This window comes from Falco peregrinus, chromosome 14, assembly GCF_023634155.1.
Source record: "Falco peregrinus isolate bFalPer1 chromosome 14, bFalPer1.pri, whole genome shotgun sequence".
Lineage (NCBI taxonomy): Eukaryota > Metazoa > Chordata > Aves > Falconiformes > Falconidae > Falco > Falco peregrinus.
The window spans coordinates 23,912,585-23,933,275 of NC_073734.1; the positions used below are offsets into that span (position 1 = coordinate 23,912,585).

Below are 20,691 nucleotides of genomic sequence, written 5' to 3' on the forward strand. Positions count from 1 at the left end.
TCTGCACTCCCGAAGGGGTGCAGCATCTCCTGCATCTCAGACTGGATACTCAGAAGGACCCGTTGGGTCAGCTGAGTATCCAAAAGCCAGAATCTCCTCGGAGATCAGAACCCGGCTGCGATTGCAGGACGATCAGCCTCCAGCCCTGCCATTTTCATCCATTGACTCACTCCTGAACCTCCGACGCTCCTGCCCAGCCTGGAGGAAGCCAGGCAGTGGGTCAGCGATCTGGGAACAAGGAGGGACTGAGACACAGACATGGCCAAAACAAGTCTTAGCCCTGGTTTTTTTTGGAGAGGAAGGTGCGATGTGTCAGTCTGCATGCCCAAGGGAGCTGCTTCATCATCCTTTGCCTCTAGGAGCATCGAGACCAAACTCGAAGGGGATCATTTCTCCATCCCTTGCCCACCCAGCATCCAGCAGCTACGCCTGTGTGTCCCTAAGGAAGGTTTCCACCCTGGCACACTGTGCCGGAGCAGCCTTGTCAGTGCTCTCCAGGGGTAATGCCGGGGCTGAGAAACCAGCGTGTAGGAGTCTCCCAGGCTGCAAAAAGCTCAACCTAAATCTCAGCCAGAGTTTAAAAGGGCAATACTTCTTCCAAGCAGGCAAAACATCTCTCCTGCAAAACCTCCCAATCCTCCAAGCTTCCCATTTGCTCTGTGTTTACAGGATGTCTAGGAAGTGGCTGGCACCTTGTTTGCCATTGCTAACCCTTCCCAGCACAGCCCAGAGCTCGGCTCGCTGCCCCGTGGGTTACAGCTCAGCACAGCGGCATCCTCAGCTCGACAGAACCGTAGGAGCAGCTTGTCAAGTGTTTCTACGAAGCACGAGAGACAAGCAGAGAGAAGTGTTAAGAAAACTGTGGCTTAATTAATTGAAGTTTGCACCTCTCCCCCCTTTCCCTGAAGTGAGACTTTGCAGATCTGTAACCTGCCAGATCGGCTGTTAACGTACCCAGAACGGGGCTGGTGGCACGTCACGGCTCTGCTGCCTGTTTAAAAAATCTGGTATGGAGGAGGGAGCTGGAAGAAGAAAGATCCCTGCTCAGACGAATGACGAAACTCAGCCCAGATATCCACTATAATAGGAACAAATGGGAATTTTAGGCTCAGAGGAACATCAGAGCAGTGAAAAAAAGTCAGTAGAAACAGGCTACCAAAGGCACGTGGAAACTGCGCCAGCCAGCCAGCCTGGCCCTTTCTCAGTGACTACAGAGAGCATCCTCCTGTAGCCCAGGATGCTGGGCTAACAAATCCTTTCCTGAGGCAAGCTTCTTGTCTCCTGGGGTAAAGCCAGGGACACAAGCGGGCTTCTTAGATCACCTAAGTCAGCACCGGCATCTGCCCCCTCACCCATGGGTGTTAGCTCGAGCGGAGTGTGGCGAACACCTGCCAAAAGCCCTGGTGCATCCCCAAGCGCTCCCCGGTGGTTCGTGCCATCCCCATCGCTCACATGGCCACGCTATAAATCAACCACGACAGGCAATTAGGGATCTATATTAAGGCCCTTATAAATATATATTGTATAGCAGCCTGGAACATTCAGGCTGTCTGGCTGCTTGATGGGCTGAGCTGTCTCGAGACCTACGGTGGCCAAAGTGTCCCCAGATTGTTCCAGGGGGGCCCAGCAGACTCCGGCACAAAGCTGGATTTTCCTACCTCAGCCACAAAATGCCAAACTTTACCCTGGCATAAAAGACAACTTCCACTAATTTACTGTAATTGGTTTCAAACTGGTCTTAATTAAAACCGGTGTGGACTTGCTTAACTCCATTTAAACCAAATTTAAATAACATTGGACCAGAATTGATTCCTTTCCGAAGCAGGCTAAAGCTGGCTAAGCTGTTTAAAGAGCATCCACAAGGGTATTTGTGGTGGTTTAGCTAAAATGATTTACCGCAATCCCTAATTGAAGCAATTTCAGCTTGGATATAGGGAGGGTAAACTAAGAGCTGGCGGGGCCAAGTATCCTTCCCACCCCAGTGCCTTCCCTGGGGCATCGTGTTTCCACCTCAGCCTGGAGAAGGATCACCCTCGGCTCCTCTGGGAGCAGCCCAGCGGCAGCCGGAGCTGGTCCGTGAGCCCTCATCCTGCGTGGGGCTCGGCTCGGGTGCCAGCGGCGTGGGAGTCAGCGCTGCCAGATGGGGCTCGGCAGAACCCCAGGCGGCGACGTGGGAATCTGCGTGGCGTCTCCCACCCGGCAGCCTTCCCCAGGATGTTTTGAATTTTCGCTTTTGCAAACACAGGGCGGCGAAGCCTCGAGGAGTGGGATAAAAATAGAGCTGTAAAAAAGGCAAATCCATCCATCCATCCCCCCCCCCCCCTCAAAACGCAGCGCAGGGCGTAGCTGGAAACAGATGCAAACGTGTCGGCAGCTGAGCTGGGCTCTGCAAAACCTCCACTCACCCCTCTCCAGAGCGCAGGATGCTGCTGAGGAAATAAACCCACTGAAATTATGGATTGCATGGCCACGGGCTGTGCTCAGCCTGCTTTTGCAGGGCTGCCTGGGCGCACAGATGCTTCTCCCCTTCCTACCTGGCTGAAGAGCCATGGGTTTGCAATTACTGAGACTTCAGCATCTCGCCAGAAAGGGGGTCCCCAGATGGGCCAGGGTACGTATTTTGATGCCAAATAAGACTTTCGCTGCACTGATCCTCTGCATCCCCCCACTCGACGCAGGGTCTGTGCTTGTGCCTGTCTTGGAAGAAGGCAGCAGGCAATGATAATGCTGATGGGTTTCCTAGCAAGGTTAGCAGTCCACTGCTGGCTCGTTTTTCTTCGTTAAGGTAAATCAATAAGCAAAAATGCAGCAGGGGTATAGCTCACACAGCGCACAGGAGGACAGAATAGCCAGCAGAGCTGCAAAAGAGGAGCAGTTAAGCTCAGTGGTGAGTTTAGAGCAGGCTGAGGCTACTGCATGGAAAGGTGAAGCATACAGAAGATAACCTGCAAGCAAGAACGAGCCCCAACAGGCTCTGCCAGGCCATTTCTGCACTAATATTAATTTTGCTAGTTTAATTGTTTTCATTTCATTCCTCACTCCACCCTCCAAATTCCTTGCAACGTCCTGGGGAAACTGAGGCAGCTCAGCAAAGTAACTACACTGGGGGTGCTTGGCTAGAGGCGATCTTATCTGCAGCATCAGATTCTGCGTCAGCCCTACAGACCCGTAATCTCAGCTTTTGCTCGGGAATCCCCAACCTTTCCGGCCAGCCGTGTGCTCTAACCATTTCTGGAGGGATCGATGCCTGAAGGCATGCCAGGTGAGTTATGGCTACAGTCTGAATGGTCTCTCCTGGGCTTTTCCACAGCATCCCAGCACCACTGTTGCAGAGCATCCAGGAAAAGAAACACACGACCTTTTTCTTCTAATTCCCCTCCTCTTCAAGAGACAGAAGAGTGGTTTTGAAAGTCAATCCTCCTGAACAGCTCCATGCCAGCAGGGAAGGAGATGGCAGAGTCACCAACCATCAGGAACCAGAGCGCTGAACTCAGAGCACTCAGGAGCAACAGTCTCTCCTCTCTTGCCTGCCTGGCTCCTCCACTCCCTGCTGTTGCACTCCTGATCTTGTCAAAGCTGTTGGAAACTGACTCCTTTGAGAGCAAGCAGTCCATGGTGTGATGTTGGCTGTCTCCTTGCATTTTGTGGAGAGGATGAATAAGGAGGGGGTTCCCATCTATCCTCCCCTATCACTGGAAATGCCAGTTTAGCAAATCTGAGCCATCTGACAAGGGGCCACCTTCACCTTCCTACCTTTCATGGACCCCCTGCACCCTACAGACTCTCGCCTGGTGTCTTCAGAGGCTGCACTAATAGTTTCCAGACCGTCTGGAGGTGGGACCTTGTCCTACACTGCCACCTCTGCAGATCTACGATTATACAAATGAAGCGACAGACAACGTAAAGGGAGTGGTTTGGTTCACTGAAACAAAATCCCTCAAAAAAATGTTGACAAGAAATCCCTATTGCAGAAAATCTTGTGTTTGGTCCAGGCTCTGGAGCGCTGCACGCTCTCCGGTGGGGATACAGCAAGTCTGAACTCAACAGACCACATTTCTCAGAACTTTCAGCAGCCCCCTCCAGAGCAATCCACCAGCTCCTGGGATACCCACAGACTGCCGGTGGAAACCAATGACCTCAGGTGCATTAGCACACCCACATATGGAGCAAGCCTCCCGGTAAACATCCTATAGCATGGCATGCTCAGAGGGTACATCACCATCCCCACCGTCTCTGGCAGGAAGTCAGGCGGGAGAGACTGGGCTGAGCTGGAGAGGAAAGCACCTCCTGTGAAACAAAGGGTCGTAACCGCTTCTTACAAAGCTGCGGAGAAAGGAAGGAAGAGATGTGTGCAAGAGTAACCCTGTACAAGGCAGCAGATGGTATCAGCATCCTCTTGAAGGGGGCTTTCTCCTTTCATGCAGAGCAGAGCTGGAGACTAGGCTGGAGGGCTTGCACCTATGCCATCACAGAATCATGGGGCAGTTTGGGTTGGAAGGGGTCTTTAAAAGTCAATCAGTCCAGCCCCCCTGCAATGAGCAGGGACACCTTTAGTCAGATCTGGTTGCTTGCAGCCCCGTCCAACCTGTCTTTGAATGTTTCCAGGGACAGGGCATCGACCACCTCTCTGGGCAACCTGTGCCACTGCTTCACCATCCTCACTGGAAAACATTTCTTCCTTGTATCTAGTCTGAACCTCCCCATTTTCAGTTTAAAGCCATTGTCCCTTGTCCTATTGCAACAGGCCCTGCTAGGAAGTCTGTCCCCATCTTTCTTATAAGCCCCCTTTAAGCATTGGAAGGCCACAATAAGGTCTCCCCAGAGCTGCCTCTCCAGGCTGAAGAGCCCCAACTCTCTCAGCCTGTCCTCACAGGAGAGATGCTCCAGCTCTCGGACCATCTGTGTGGCCTCCTCTGGACCGGCTCCAACAGGGCCACGTCTCTCCTGTGTTGAGGACCCCAGAGCTGGAAGCAGCACTGCAGGGGGGTTCTGACCAGAGCAGAGTACAGGGAAGAATCACCTCCCTTGACCTGCAGGCCTTGGTGATAAGCACTCTTGGGCCATCTGCTACTTCTCCCAATATCTACAGGGTTGGCAAAACACTCCCAAAGCAAAGCAGGCAGCTGGGTTCCCATCATACAAACCAGACAGGCATTTGCACCATCACCCTGAAGACTGCGAAGCTCTTGGGCACAGCCCTGCAGACCTTGTCCCTGAAAAGCGGGCAGAAAACAACCAAGGAGAGAGCCATGGAGGTCAGCACCCAGCCACCCTCTCCCAGGGCAGCCGGAGCGGGTGAGGAGAGGAGATGTCGGGTCTCCCAGGCGGTGCTGAGCTGGGCTGGCCCCAGCTCATTGTGTTTGGAGAAGGCGTCAAGGGCAGCCGACCTTACGTAACTGGAGAACAAAGCGGCTAAATAAAAACTGGAGCTGGGAACGGGCTGCGGAAGTGGGACACGGCTTTCCTGACTAATCAACCAGCATCTGAAGGAAACCAAACTCAATGGCAGGGAAACAACTGCATAAACACATCCTGAGGGAAAGAAAGGGAGCAAAAGGAAGCAGGGGGAAGACCACGGGGGCACTAGCCCCTTCCACCTCCCCTCCTGCCTGCACCGCTCAGGTGGCAAAGCCTGGAGTGGTAAGACAAGAGAGCGCAGCACAGAAACCTGCTGCAAGCTCAAGGATTTTAAGGGGTGTCCATGCTCGTTTACCTGCAAAGCCACCAACTGCATGCTTGGATGGGCCTCAGAGGTAAGAGAGAAGCAGACCTGAGATGGCTCAGCAGCTCTCCTCCCACTGCCAGTTCCGATGGCATCTCGGTCTAAAGCGGGATGAAGGGAAGGGACAGTTTTAACCCTGGGGAGATGCACTGGTACCCTGCAGCATCCCCTCCAATGGTGCAATAGCATCCCACTGTCTGAGCTAAGGCATGCTAGCCAGGGAGGTGTGCCTGGGAAACACTGCCATACATCCCAATACAAAACCAGTGACCCCAGAAAGTGGTACACCCTCTCTTCAGTGCCAGCACCTTGTGATTTTTGCCTGTGAAGGGCTGCGCTCACAAATGCATCAGCCTGCAGGGCAGAGTTTGGGTTCTCACTGTACATCAGTACTCTGGGACCACGCACAGATGTAGGGACTTCCACCAGCCACCCTCCCGTTCCAAAAAAAAAAACCCTCCCTCAAACAACCCTCTGACAAAAAGTCTTTCCCAGGAGCCTCTGCTTTTCCAGGCGTAATCCAGGAGGGTCCTGGCCCAGCTGTGACCCCTCAGCTCCCCTGGGAGCCAGAGCCCAGCAGCCGATCCAGTCTCAGCCCTGGGTGGTCAGAGCCAGACGAGACTGGGGCCACACTAAATGTCCGAGGCCAACAAACGGCTCCTTTTCCCCTCCCCAGAAACATCTGCCTTTGGGTAAAAGCCAATGACCCTGCAAAGCTCAGCCCCAAATAAATTTCCAAAGAAACAATTTTCTGGTGCATTATGAGGAAGAGGAGAGTAGGTGAGGAAGCCAGAGCCCATCAGGACCTCTGTGGGGGCAAGCTGCCCTGCACCGGGGCAACGGGAGCTCCAGCTCCAGCTGATCTGCCTAACGCAGGGAGAGCCAGACTCTCCAAACATTACGCCCGAGTAAGTGAAGCCAAGCTGCTCTTCCAGATAGCTAACAGGGGCCACAGCAGCCGTTAGGATCTACGCCATCCAGCCTGCTATTTTTAGATCATCCACAAGGAAGGAAACCTCAGACAACCATCAGCATGAGCTGAACTGCAGCTCCTCAAACTGCTTGGCCAGCGCCGCAGGAGCTGCTCCACCCAGGCGGTCTCACTTCTGACACCGGGAGGATGGATGAGACTGGCAGAGGGTTTGGGGAGGTCGCCAGCACTGCTGCCCCCACCCCTCCATTGCAGGGCTAAAGCTGCCAACATGAAACAGGTAGATCTGCAGAAAAAACCCACCCCACACAACCCAAAGCCTGAGCTGGTTGCTGGTGCAAACATTTCCAAGCCCAGGGAGGGGCGAGTGATCTGGGATCTTCAGAGAAAACAAAGCCTGGGGAGTGGAAAGTGAAGCCTCCCTCTCCAGCAGCGATTTTGCAAGGCCCCGTGGCCACATCCTGCGCAGGGAGAGGCAGCCTTGGCTCCGTGCTCGGGTTGCAATCCAAAGCTGACATGAAACGTGCTTTTGGCTGGGATGACCTGGCCTGGGGAGTACAACAGGGAGGCCCTTAAATAGCAGCAGTGGAGAAGGGGCAGCCAAGCAACTGCAAAGGATGAGCCACAGACAAGGGAAGGTGGAAAAAACTTCCCAATGTGCCAGGATAATTAATGAAAGGCTTTTTTTTTTTTTTTTTATCCCCCAAGTCTCCAGAAAATAGGATTGTCTCTCTCCATCTCTTTCCTGAGGTCCTGCCAGACACTCAGAGCAACACAGCAGTTCATAGTCAATGTGGGCAACATCACCGGCGCAGACTGAAACCTCTGCAGATCTTTCTGTGTTTTGGACACCCGGGCTTGCAGCCAGTGTCCCATCCTAAACTGATTTTAGGGCTCTGAGGGCTTTTACAAGGAGAGAAGAGGCTGGCACCCTTTTTACGGTGCCATAAAAACACAGGACAGCAATGACACACCTCCACACCAGCCTCTGCAGCACCTTGCTGCTAAACACTCCTAAATCTCCAAAACGTGAGCTAGAGCAAAGAGCAATAAAAATAAAAGCAGTGCCCTGGTCTGTGCCATGGCAGACTTGACCCCCCAAGCCAGGTGGGGACGCATATAGGGATTTTTTACTGCAAAAGAGACTTCCCCTTCTGCCCGAGCATATCTGAGTGGTGCCATGGAGCACCGAGTGAGCCCAGGGAGCAGGGAGGCACCGAGCTGCAGCACAGGGAGCACTCACCGGAGGAGCTCAGCTGGCCAGCCCTGGCTGGGACGTGAAGCTCCACAGGGCTGGGTCGCACATCGGAGACATCAGAGGGACCGTGACCCTCCGTCTGTCCCGCTGGGGAAGAAGCAATCTCAGCCAGCACTTCCAGGTCTTTCAGGATAACCTGCGGAGAGAGGGACAGCGTGGGGTGAGCTTTCCTTTCCAAACCCATGGCCAGAGAGGGTGAGCTGGGAAGCAAACACCAAATCCCAGCACATCAAGGCAGATGTAGGGAAAAAAGAGCTACCTATGAAGTTCAAAGTGGAAATTTCAAATGGTTGCAGAAGGGATGGGGCAGGAAAGAGAAAAGGGGAGAAAAAAACAGTTTCTGCCCTGAGAGTCCCAAAGCAGCATGTGAAATTAAACCAAATTTATCCAATCAGGAGCAGGGCTTGCCTCTCCCTCTTCCCACCTTGGGGGGGATCTGGGTTTTGCTTCCCCACTCCCCTTCATAACCACAGATTTGGGACAACCCCAGCAAGAGTATGGGGATGTTCTTGGGGGCAAACAACTGCCTGTCCCCTCCATGCCCCCAGTTTGCCCTGTTTAGGGCAGTATTCCAGGAGCAGGCTTGGCTGCTGGCGCTCAGGACATCGAGGCAGAGAGCTGCCATTCAGATTTCATAGCTCTTTCCTTCCAGAAGTCACCGAATTAGTCTATATATAGCATTTCTGGAGAAGTTATTACAGGGTGGGTTTTTTTTTTGGCCTCAACTCTTCTCATGTCTCAGGCTATTTTGGGTCCCCCTTCTTTCAAACGTCCTTGGGTCTAGAGGTTTCATCAGCCGTCCCTGATGCTCTGAGCATAGCAGGGCTGTATGGAGCAGAAAGGCTGCCAAAAAGGGCCGATTGCCACGTCTAACTCATCAGCATCTAGCATACCACATCCCTGATCACCCCTTGCCCACCAGCACAGCGTCCCAGACTTTCCACACGCTCTCACAACGTACCCTTCTGAGGAGCTGCAGTTATATGGGAGTTTTAGCTTCTGAGCTACCAAGAAACCCTTACCCCTGGGGCAAAAAAAAGCCAATTACATCTTTTTTTGCTCACGCAGAACTTGAAAATATGACCCCTGAAAATCAGAAAGAGGACCTCCTGGGTTTTTATGTTTCTCAGATATCTTAAGCTGGGGATTTTTTTTGTAATTAGGGCTGATTTTCAAGCCCCCAGCAGCCTCTGAGCAGGCAGTGTGGTGTCCAGGCTTTGGTGCAGAGGCAGTCGTGGAGAGGCAGCCTGCTGAGGGTACCATGAGGCTCCAGCACGCTTGGGAAGACCCTGTGCCTATAAACATGATTAAGTCCCAGCCCGTGGCTCCCCAGGGAAGGAAAAAAAAAATAAAATGAGACAACAACAACTTGTACTGCTATCCCTGAAGAACAAGGCACCTCCGTGATGCTGTCAAGGATGGGACCTTTTTGCCAGTATGGGAGGAGGTCACTGCCATGGCCAGCCTTCACCTCTTCCAGTGGAGGGAGGCTGCCATCCCTGGCAGAGGAAAAACCTTGGTCCCCCCTCTCTGCCCGGCTTTCAAGCGTCAGTGGCTCAGATAAAACCATGCTGGCAGCTTGTTCTTTCACGCAGAGAATGCCCCTGAGCAGAGCTTATGATGCCTGGTCTCCTGAAGCCCTATGTAGATTCTCTAGTGGCTAATCATGTGGCTCAGCTGAACTTGCAGCGTTTGAGCAGGGAGGAAGGCACTAATTTGGGTCTCAGGCTCTCACTGCTGGGGAAATAACACCCATGGAGGTTTCCAGGTCTCATTGTCTTTGGCTAGAACTGGTAAAGAGATTCAGGGCTTGGCTACCAGGGCTGGCAGGCTGGTGAGAGCTGGGACTCTCATCCACACAATTGATTTTGCCAAACCCAACTCAACCAGAAGCCAAGGCCGCATGTGGCTGATGTATGGCACGACCCAGCCACTCATGATTACCACTCTTCTGCATTTGCTGCTGCTCCGATCCCCCCATCCAGCTCAGCACTCGGGCTATCATCCAGCACAGACTTCACCAGCAGCTCCCGCAGCACCAGCAAACAGGACCAAGACCTCAGGCTGGGCACAAATTGTCCCTGCTGCCTCCCAAAGCATTTAGAACCATGTCTTACCCTGTGAGGTTATATCCTCAATCCAACCTCCCAGAGCCATGTGCCAAGCCCCGTCTCTGAGACACTGCTTGGGCTCGGGATGCTCCAGTCAGGCTGCCTGGGCAGCAGTGACTAGCACGACCAGGGGCATGGCTGGACCTTTGGAGACGTTAGGGGGTGTCACCCCAAGTCAGCCATGTAGGTCACAGGCAGGAGGTGGGAAAAGCAGCGTGGGTGGAATTTTGCAGTTGAAAAACACAGAGAAAATAAGAAGCAGGAGGGATGGGTGCACGAGCACCTGGAGGAAGAGGAAAAGCAGGCAGCCACGAAGACCTGAGGTTTTCCAGCCATGGGAAAGAGGCAGGGAGCTCCGGCTCCTGCTGGTTTTTCCCCGCATGCTCCGGAGTGGGTTCCCAGCTGGGGACAGAGGAAAGCCAGGAGCGCTTGGTATGCGTTGCACATCCCTGCGCTAAGCAAAGCTGGAGCCGGCGGCTGGCTTTGTGTGAGCCAGGAGGCTGTAAGAAAGCAATATCCTGCCATTGCCATGGCAACGGGCCGGCTGCGCCAGGGGCGAGCTGGTCCCATCCGTCAGGAGCCGAGCGGCATCAGACCTGACAGTGCTGGAGCACAAGGGCCAGAGCTGTTCCCAGCTGCTGGCCGAGGGCGCGATCCCGATGGCCAGCCTGGAGGAGCAGCCACTGAGGATGTTCTCCTGGCCCAGAAGGGACTTCTGTGAAGGCTTCCCAGCGGTGATGAGATGTAGGGGTGTGCCCCTGCCCTGGATGAGCGTGGGGTTGGGTAGCGTGAATGGGTAGGAGCAGGGAAAGGAGCATCATGATGGACGGGGGAGACCCAGCCTCATCACAAGCTGTTCCCAGCACGAGGATGAAGAGCAGCAGAGAAGGCAGAGCTCTTTGCACATCCAGGGGATGAGGAGCACGTTACCATACTGTTATAAAGAAGCTGTTATAAATAAGCTGTTATAAATAAGCAGCTATTTCTCCTCCCTGGGAATAGGCAAGATTTCACCCTGTATTGCCTCCAGAGCATGGATTTTGAGGCCACACAGAACTGTCAGTCTCTTCGGCTTCTCCAGATCTAGGTCAGGTTAATTTGCCGCTTGTTCTGGTTGAACGGAGACCAGCTCTGCCGGTGGCAGTGCAGGGGAAAAGCAGCCCCCAAATGGCGTGCGCCGGATGGGATGCACCTCCTGCGTGCAAAGCATCACCGCCGGATGGGATGCACCTCCTGCGTGCAAAGCACTGACATGATGCTCCTGGGGAGGAATTTGCCTCTGGCTAAAACGCTGGGCTGGCCATGGCATGTTGCAGAGGAAGGGGGAGGTGACCCCAAATCCACTGCAGATCCCTGGGGAGCCAGACTTAGCACCCTGCAGCACACATTGACTACCAGGACACCAGGGCAGGCTGCAGCAGCGGCTCCTGGCACACATGATAGCAAGGATATTCCTGAAGATGCTGTCCTTGCTGGTATTTATGGAAAAATTAAAAAAAAAAAAAAAAAAGTACTGAAAAGATTAAGATGCCTGCTCACCCCAGGGAGGTGCTTATGGGTGGCCTTGGGTGTCCCAGAGGGTGGGTATTCCCTGGGCAATGAAACAGAGCACACAACACCAAGGACAAGGTTATTCTTGCCAAGGAGAAGATGGGAATTCAGCTAAAGCAAGATGCGACCAAGATGGAAAACAAGAAGGTTAAGGGCTGCAAAGCACTTCTTTAAAGGAGACTAAGATCAAGGAGGTTGTGGAAAACCTCACAGCATTACCAGGACTGGAGGAGCAACCTGGGGGAGACCAGGAAAGGTGAGGATGCTGCTGGGTGCTTCTTCCTGCTCCATCACTCAAATGCAGCCCCTCACCGCCGCAGCGTGCACCAAGGCTTCCCCAGAGGCCTTCACTTATTTTATGTTTTTCTTCCTCCAAACCTTTTAGCTGTAGCCAGGGTAGGGTAGGCGAGCAGGGGCAGGCAGTCCTGGAGCCAAGAGCGGCCAGCAGTGAGGCTGGCCAAGCCCCAGACATACACGGTGTGAAAAGCAAACTTGCGCCCCCCCCCACCCCCGCCTCCACTGGCTTTAAAGACAGAAAAAGAAAAGAAAAACCGCCATTAATCTTCCCACATCAATTTAACTAGACCTCTTTTCAAGTCCCCAGCACAGAAATTTTTATCCTCTGATCTTGCCAAGACCTTTTTTTCCCTTTACAGCGCCGGATTTCAGCCTGCAGCCGGGAGGGGATGGAGAGCAGAGGGAAGGCAGCAGGGCTGGGGGCTTCTCCTCTCCTTCCCAGGGCACAGCCTGCCGGCTCGCCTAACACATGCTCACGGCAACAGCAAATACAGCAGGTAGTGGGGTGGTCACTTGGTAATATGGCCAAAACCACCAGAAACTGAGCTGCAACCTGAAAATGCCCCATCCTCCCTCCTGCTTTTACCAATCCCCAATTTGGCCCTGCTGCTGGGTGTGTGAGGGCCAGCCCTGCAGCACCTCTGAGCGGCAGGAGCATGAGCACTGTCACAGATCAGAGCACCTCTTTAAATGTGGTTAATTAGTGTCGGGGGAGCTTAACATGCCACCTGATGCCAGTCACAGGGCAGGATGCCAAGGAGGTTTTGCTTCATGCATTAGAGGGCAGGGATGGAGGCAGGACATGTCCAGCCAGTGGGATGGGGCTGGTGGAAGCCAGAGCTGCCCCGGAGCTTCCCTGCAGGCCACACTGCAGATGGCTGGATGCCTGCTACCCCTTCAAATTCAGCACCCATGTCCCAGAGCTGACAACAGGCAAAGGGTTTGCTTTTATTTGCTATCCCGTTTCCCACCCAGCACCTCCTTCTGTACCCTGGGGACCCAGGCACCCAAAGCCAAGCTCACTAAATCCTGCATCCTACACCTTCATCCCACCCTGGACTCACCCTGAGCCAGCTCCCCAGGACAAGGATTGCCGGTCCTCCATGGCAGACAGGGTTTCTGTGGCTTTAGTCTGCTCTGTGATTTCACCCAGGAACCCTACAAGCACCACCTTGAGCCCAGAGTGCCAGTTTAGCACTAGTTGTTTGGTATATGTATAAACTGCGTGTGCATATGTACATGCAAACCATGCAATTATGGCCCGGAACACCAGTGCTGAGCCAAGAAGCTCCCTGTGGATCACACTCCCCCCAAGAAACTTCCTATTCCTGCATTATGCAGCACACAGATTATCTTTCAACTCCTTGCCCTTGCAATGCCTCGAGTCCTTGGAGGAAGCGTCACCCTGCCCTGCTCTAAGACTTCTGCTTGCGGGCTGCTTCCACGTGTGGCAAGCTGGGCTGACCACATTTTCCACCCTCCAACTGAAATTATATACCTTTCTCTATATCCCACCATTTCAGTCATAAGCTCATCCTCAGTGTAACTTGCCCCTTGAAAACAAGTAGCCTCCCTGCTTCAGTCCCTTGTAGCTTTGAGTCTCTCTCCAGAGCAGCTTTACTGCCAAAAAGAAAAGAAAATAAAAGCTAGGCACACATACATTAGAGTTCTCCTCTTTGCAGTCTTCAGTTTACACCCTCTGCTTTGCACAGGGTCACAATATTTCGGTTGTGGCAGATTAAAGGCTGGGAGCTGGAGCACATCGGCTCTAAAACCAACAGAGCAAAGCTCCAAACCAAACCACACTAAGACAGCTATTCGCTTTGGCACAAGCTATTGTTCAGCTTCATTGTACTAGGAATTGGGCGCAATGGGAGAAGTTTGCTGGGATTTAGTGCGGCAGCAGAGCTCAGAGAGCAGGGCAGAGACGAGGCTTCGAAACCCTGCGATGCTGTAGCAGGACACACAGGAGTGTAGGAGTTAACAGCAAAGGAGAGAGATGAGTATCATATACCACCGTACCTGGGTTCCTCCTCTCCTATTTTAATACTAGAAACCCAAAAGCGGGACAAAATGTTTGAGCTTCTCATGGAGAAGTCAGCTTGAAGGTCTTGCAGATGTGCATCACCACCTCCACAAGCAGTGGCAGCCCAGGCTCAGCTAACCCTCTCTAGGGAAAGGTACCACCCCTCATACAGTTCCAGGAGCAGACTTCTGAAGGATGCTCTAGTGGATACAGCTGCAAACAGCAAACTAAGAAATCATTTGGGTCATCTTGCTGTATGCAAAGCCTTGCCTGGCCACTGCATAAACACAGGTAGGTTTTCATGTTAAGAGTCGAGAGGAAGATGGATTCTATCCTGCTTCACATCAGACACCAGCTCCACCTCATGCGTCACTCCTGCATGAGTCAGACAAAAGTCCCAGCACAACTTCCAACCCCCAGCAAGATTGAGAGGAGCAGATAAGCAAACAGGAGCATGTTCAGCCATAAAGAAACTACTCTGCTTTGGAGCCAGAGAAATAAAAACAAAGCAAAGAAAGAAAACCAGCAGCATCACTGCTTCATGGTTTTCTCAGAGATGCCCTCACCACCTGTTGTGTCCGCTTGAACTCAGCACCTGGGTCCTGCCAGAAAGGACCCAGGGAACTGAACAGCTGCATCAGAAGCTGCCTTTGCTCCAGGAGCTTGCAGAGGGAGATAACTCGAAGAACAGGTCTTCTCAGCACTGCCTACCAGCAGTGGTTCTTTTAATGTGCAGGTGGAAAGATGCAACCCACTGCTCCCGAAGAGCACTTGGGCTTTGACTTTTCACTTTTTCTAACAACAATTCTTCAACCAGGGGTCAGGACTGCGACCCTTGCACCGAAGAAAGGAGCAGCTTGTGCAGAAAAACCCACTCCCAGCAGGATTCTGTTAGTGTTAGTGCTGTAAGGAAGTTTTTAAGTACATCAAATTTTAACCAGGGCTTTTAAGATTGCCTTCAAAACCAGGTCTCAAATGCAGGATGGAGTATCTCCCTGCCAGGAAAGCACGGGAACCAGCACGAGGTGACGCAGTGCAGCAGCACAGCATCTGACAGCCAGGAATCCTGTATCCCGACTTGTCTACATATCAAAGGGAACTGCTTGCTTCAGCTCTGCTCCAACTTCTCTGCGCTGCCTTTGTGAATCTTAACTAGGTCTCTTGACCATTTCTTTACAGGCACAGGAGAGCTGGGTATGAACGGCAACAGGAGAGAAGGCTGAGATGACTCAGGCCGCCGCAGATGCAGCATGAGATACTGGCCCCTGTTCAGCACAGTGGAGGTGGTGCAACACCTTGTGCTAGTTGAACGATAAAAACCAGGCGTGACAACTTAAAGGGCACAGATCTGGCTCCATCCAGCGCGAGTGCCTCCTTGCTTTGGGCTTGATTATTTATGGCAAGTGCACACAAGAGACTCAGAGCAGCTCAGCAAGACAAAACCTTAAAAACAAGGTGCCTGAGCACAGTCCTTCAGTCTGATGCAAAGCCTTGACCCTCCAAAGCCAGATTCTGCTTTGGTGATGAGCTAGGGAGAAACAACTGCTCCCGGACAGCTTCAGAGTGCATCGGGAGAGCAACAGCTATCATCCAAACCATGCATGGGGGCTGGAGGATCTGCAAGCACTGCAAAAGGATGTTCAACCTTCGTGGGAAGAAAGATGGTACTGGTACTGCTGCCCAGCCAGGTTCCCTTGGGAAGGCAGTATCACAGGATGAAGATGGCAAAAAAAAACCCTAAATATGTGTGTACATCTTGTGCTACACTACACAGCGTGTGGAGCCCTACCTGGAAAGGGAGGGAGATGTTTCCTCATCAAAGAGCTGATGGGTTAGCTCACATAAGATCTCACACTAACCTGATGATCCCCAGCTCGTCAGCTAAGAACTTCTGGGGATCGTGATCCGCTCCAGGACAATGTGAATGTGCATACAAATACAGTACTGAGCAGGGAGTAATGGCTAAGAGAGCACCCCGCATCCCCTTTTCTACCAGGCACTGACACTACAGGTTAGCTTGCTCAGTCCATCCTCATCGTTCCCAAAAATGCCCAGCTCAAAACCCCCCTACTATTTTGGTCATTTCTATTTCCTTTGCAGAGAGCAGCAAACCTGGTCAGGAGCCAACTGAGCAGCGGTGTTTAATGGATTGACTCGTCTATGGATTTCCTTAGAAAAAAAAAACCCTCCGAACATTTAAATAAATAGAAGACAGGATTAAATAAATCAGCTTAAAATTACTTTTGAGCCATTCCCAGTTATGTCACATGGAGGAAATGCATCACCAGGGTCCTTTCTTCACTGCTTTTTTCAAATATTAATAAGCAGTGTAATTGCAACATGACTCACCGTGATCTCCTGCCAAGCTGGAGAGACTATCTGCAAGATGCAGGCTTTCTAGAGCGTTGCAAAGGCAGATGTGTGCTTGGGGACTCTTTTGGAAAGGTTTGCATTGTAAGCAGCAGGGTATGGAAAATGGCCAGGCAGTTGCTTGCCTTTGCAAGTCATTCCTTCACTTGTTTTTTCCCTTCCCTCCTCTCGTAACGACCCTCTCGCACACGGGATTTATTGCGTGGTTGGGGTTTGATGCCCTGAGTGTGTAAGGCAAAGCAGACAGTGCTTGATTTTTATTCCACGAGGAAAGTCTGGGCTGAGAAGCCAGCCAGCCAGGATCATTCACAGCTCTGGGCAAGAAGTATCCAGCTGATGGCAAAAGCACTACCCGTGCCTGGGCCAGCTGTGTGCTGAAGCTGCCAGCCTCCCACCCAAGCACTAGAAATGCTCCAGGGCGCAATGGAGAGGGGGAGAAGACACTAAAGATGCCAAAATTGAGATGACTGGTGGCAGGGAAGAGGGGTGAGGAAGGAAGACAAGGAAATGGGAAAATGGTGCAGCATCTCGGGAAGGAAGCAGCCTGGGAGATGAAGAGCACTGCCCTGGGAGGACAAGGCGCAGGCTGGTGAGTGAAGGCAGGGCAAGCTGGCTCACTCGTTGCTGCCTGACTTTCTTTGCTCACTTCCAAGCAGAGCAGTTCCCAGCCAACCTGATGTCACCGGGCATTTGCTGGAGCCCCACCAGGCGACGTTGACCCTGCCTTGCTAGCAGTGCTTAATCACCTCACAACTTGGATTCTGCAGTGCTGGCTGGACACAAACCCCTCGCATCTCTACAGAGCTGTTGCAGAGCACTCCAGATCCCACTCACCGAGGATCTGACCACAACCCAGCCCCAGGGAAAGACACCAGCTCCGGGACCTGAAGCCCCAGCTGTCTTCCCAGGCAGACAGAAAGGATTTTTAGCAGTTGCCTTCGACTGATCAACTCTCTGAGGTGGAGGAAAAGGTTTATACAGAGGGTCCAAACCGCACCAGTCTAACCAAGACAGCAGAACTTTCAGCCAGGCAGCTACCAGCAGGCTCTGCATTGGGTCTTCTTCAGTTTAGCCAACAGGGTTAAACTCCCCAGTGCCACATTGGCCAAGCCCCACAAAAATCCCTCTGTTCAACCCAAGAAATCCAAAGCCCAGCTACATGTAGAAACGGTAAGACTTCAGGAGGACCTTCTGCAGTAGCTGCAGCACTTACCTCATCCGACTCGTCTGAGAGGGTCCGCAGCAAGATGGGGAAGAGGCTGTCGGTGTGTCGGAACATCTAGAACCAGAAGGACAGATGGCATCAGTCCTACAGGCCTGGTCACCCCCTGCCACAGGATCCCTCACCCCACGGGAGGCGGCTGAAAGCTTCACCAGCATTTTACATGAGCTAGAGAGCTTGTCTTCCTTAAGCTACTGGGTATGCAGCAGCCAAAGCCTTCTCAGAAAAAGGCAGGTGGAAACTTGGTTGTAACGCTACCAAGGTAATTACAGTCAATTCAAAGGCATGGAGCAAGCTGGGAGTGGAGGAACCTAGTCCCACAGAGGAAGCAACAGGCTCACGTGCTGCGTCCCTGACTTACCTTACGAGGAGTCTTGATGTACAAGTGGTAGAGCCATTTCAACACTGCAATTCTGGTCATCATCCCAATGGATGTGTCATGAAGGTGGCAGTCCAGCACCTGAACTATTCCATCAAGGTTCAGGGTCACCTGGATCCTCTCACAGCTGCACGGAAAGGAGAGGGGCTGGTTCAGTGCTGTCGTGTCCAACTCACTCCTCCCATGGTGGGGAGGTCTGCAACTGGGGGCTGCACCAAACAGCTCAGACCCTAGGAAATCTCAACTGTCCCCTTGGCCTGCTTCTGCCCCACTCAGCCTGGCCACCCACATTTCTTATTCTGTGTATCCAGATCTGCTCACGGCAAACCCAACATCTGCGCTCATGTCTTCAAGAGTTCCAACAGTCAGGAAGCAAGCTCCAGGCTTGCAAGCTCGTGGGGTCATGGGTGGGCATGGCCAGGTTTGCCTGTGTGGCACAGGTAGCTGACTGGCATTATGAGATGGGGAAGCACAACGAGAGACACAGCAACACACCAAAAAAACTTGCTTTAGGAACAACAGAACTCTTCCAGGCTTCCACTTTCCCCAAAAAGCTGGTACTTACACGTGACAAGACACCATGTTAGATGAATCCAGTACCATGGCTGTGTTGAGAAACCAGGTTTGGGGTTCAAAGACTAGATGATCCATAAAATGCACTCAGGATCCATCTCGGGTTTGACCAGCTCAAACATGTCCAGAGGACATCAACCCACGTGTCCTCAGACTCCACTAGTTGGGGCCACCCTACCAGGTGAGGACAGCCAGTTTCTGCTAATCCCAGCAGACTCGTGCTGAGGACTGCAGATGGTGCCCTGGCTGGCAGTATTTTTGGGATGTAGCTCTCGACTACAAGGCTGCCTTGATAACATCATCTTGTTTCCCAAAAGATGAGGATAACTCTTGGTCATCAAGCAGGGATGAAAGCAAACAACTCCCCTGTTCACCAGGACATTGCCTCTTTTGTAACATCAACAGCCTACAGACCCTTAACTCTTATTCTCCAGTCATTTTCCATACAGTTGGGACTGCACTGGGACAGGAGATCCCAACAGAGAAGGTCATGTTATGGCATTTGTCCTGTTTGTGATCCTGAAGTCTACCTGACAGTTTCCCACCTCCTCAACAGGAAGGACGTGGGAAGTACCTGTCTCAGGAGACATGGTTAAGGAGAGAAGGCTGGACCTGAGATGGCTGAAGGCCAGATAGTTGAAGCAGACCTCCAAAAGGTAGTTACACTGAAGAGCTAAGTCAGTCCTGTCCTACCCAAGCTACTGAATTATTCAAGGCTGGACCAGACTTTGCCGATTTTTCTAGCATGCGCAGGGCTGCTCTGCATCTCGTTTGATAAGAAATCCTAAGGGGCAGATTTCTCATGGTATAATTTGCAAGTAGAGCTGCGGCTTAATAGGATTTGATCTTCCCCAGGACACACGTTGTAAGGGCGAGACGAGGAGGCTGCAGCCCCTCACAACCCTGCAGAGATCTGAATGCTTGATTTGCCTCACGTAACAGACGCTGGGGTCTGCAAATTGCATTTTGAGTTGGACTAAGTTTCACTTTGATGTTGCAAACAACAGCCGAGGGCCAAATGCTCAGATGTGCAGAACCGAAGGGAAGAAGGGACCCAGCGCACAGGGAGTGTGGGAGAGGAGATGTCCAAGGGAGCAGCGTCCCAGGCCATTTAAGCCAGCCTGAGCAAGCACCGTATGTGATTTTCCTGCAAAACCAGCTCCCGCTGCAGTGGCACAGCCTGCCACCCACCCGGCACAGGGCTCCTGATGGAAGAGGAGTATGAATCCTTGACCTGATTATATGTCCACACCAAAATATGCATCGCCTGTGCAGGATGGGGGGAAAAAAACCCTCAGGGTAATGTGTGTTTTCAGAGGGAAGTGGGAGAAAGGATGGCACAGAGAAGCAGTGCGTGAAGCCGGCTGGTTTGGAGGTGGCCTTGATGCTGTCACATCCACCAGCTCCACGCTGCTGTGAGGCAGGGTGGCATGGTTTGCCATGGCACTGTTAGAAGAGGACGCTGGACCTCTGCCAGCACGGCAACAAGCCGTTTCCAGACTGGCTTGTGTCAAAACTGCTCGTGAAAAGCCCTTCCCCAGTGATGCGGTACCTCGGCGGATCCTAGGTGGCTCAAGCCAACATCCATTCGAGCTGACCCCAGGAGGCAGCTGGCAGCGCCAGGCTCCCCTCGAGTCAGCCAGACCCCAGCCATGCCAGGTACCACCGCCCGGCGTCTCTGCTGGCCTCAGCCCCTGCTAAAAGGGATGGTGGCTGGGCAAAGCTCGCTGGCTATCCTCTCCCCACATCTACCCAGACAAACCTTTTCAGGGGGGTTGCCAGCAGAGAAGTAGCTTGTTTACTCAGCACAAAACCAGGGCACCATCCTGAGAGGCAAGAGGTCTGATGAACACGTGAAATTGGGCTAAAAATCTCCCACCAACCACACTCCTCTGCCTTCGAGATGGAGCAGCACCAGATTCCTATGGGCTGCTGCCTTTCCAGGGAGGAAGGCAGCAGCTGAGCGTGGTGAGCACTGCCGCAGCTCCGACGTGGGCTCACAGCTCACCCCAGCTCTCCTTAATCCCCAGGCAGGGCGGAGCAGGAGCAGCAGTAATGGCATTGCGTTAATGCGATCCTCTGGGCCTGCCACGCCAGCTCCCAGCGCCGGCATCTGCGGCAGGGCAGATGTCAGATGCAATTGCTTCCATCTAACCCACTACCCCAGATTCTCCTCTGGAGGATGAACGTGGCCCTAGCACTGCCTCCGTGGTTCGGCTGTGAAGGCAAGAACATGTTTTTAAGGCAAACT

General features: G+C 52.8%; 1 protein-coding gene across 1 annotated transcript in view; it reads right to left on the bottom strand.

Annotated features, from left to right (window-relative positions):
- The window catches only part of VAC14 (VAC14 component of PIKFYVE complex), a 64,384-nt gene that overhangs the window by 25,559 nt on the left and 18,134 nt on the right, over nucleotides 1-20,691 (bottom strand). The window contains 3 exon segments of the mRNA XM_055819079.1: nucleotides 7,897-8,047; nucleotides 17,480-17,545; nucleotides 17,850-17,994. Coding sequence (XP_055675054.1) covers nucleotides 7,897-8,047; nucleotides 17,480-17,545; nucleotides 17,850-17,994 — 362 coding nt within the window.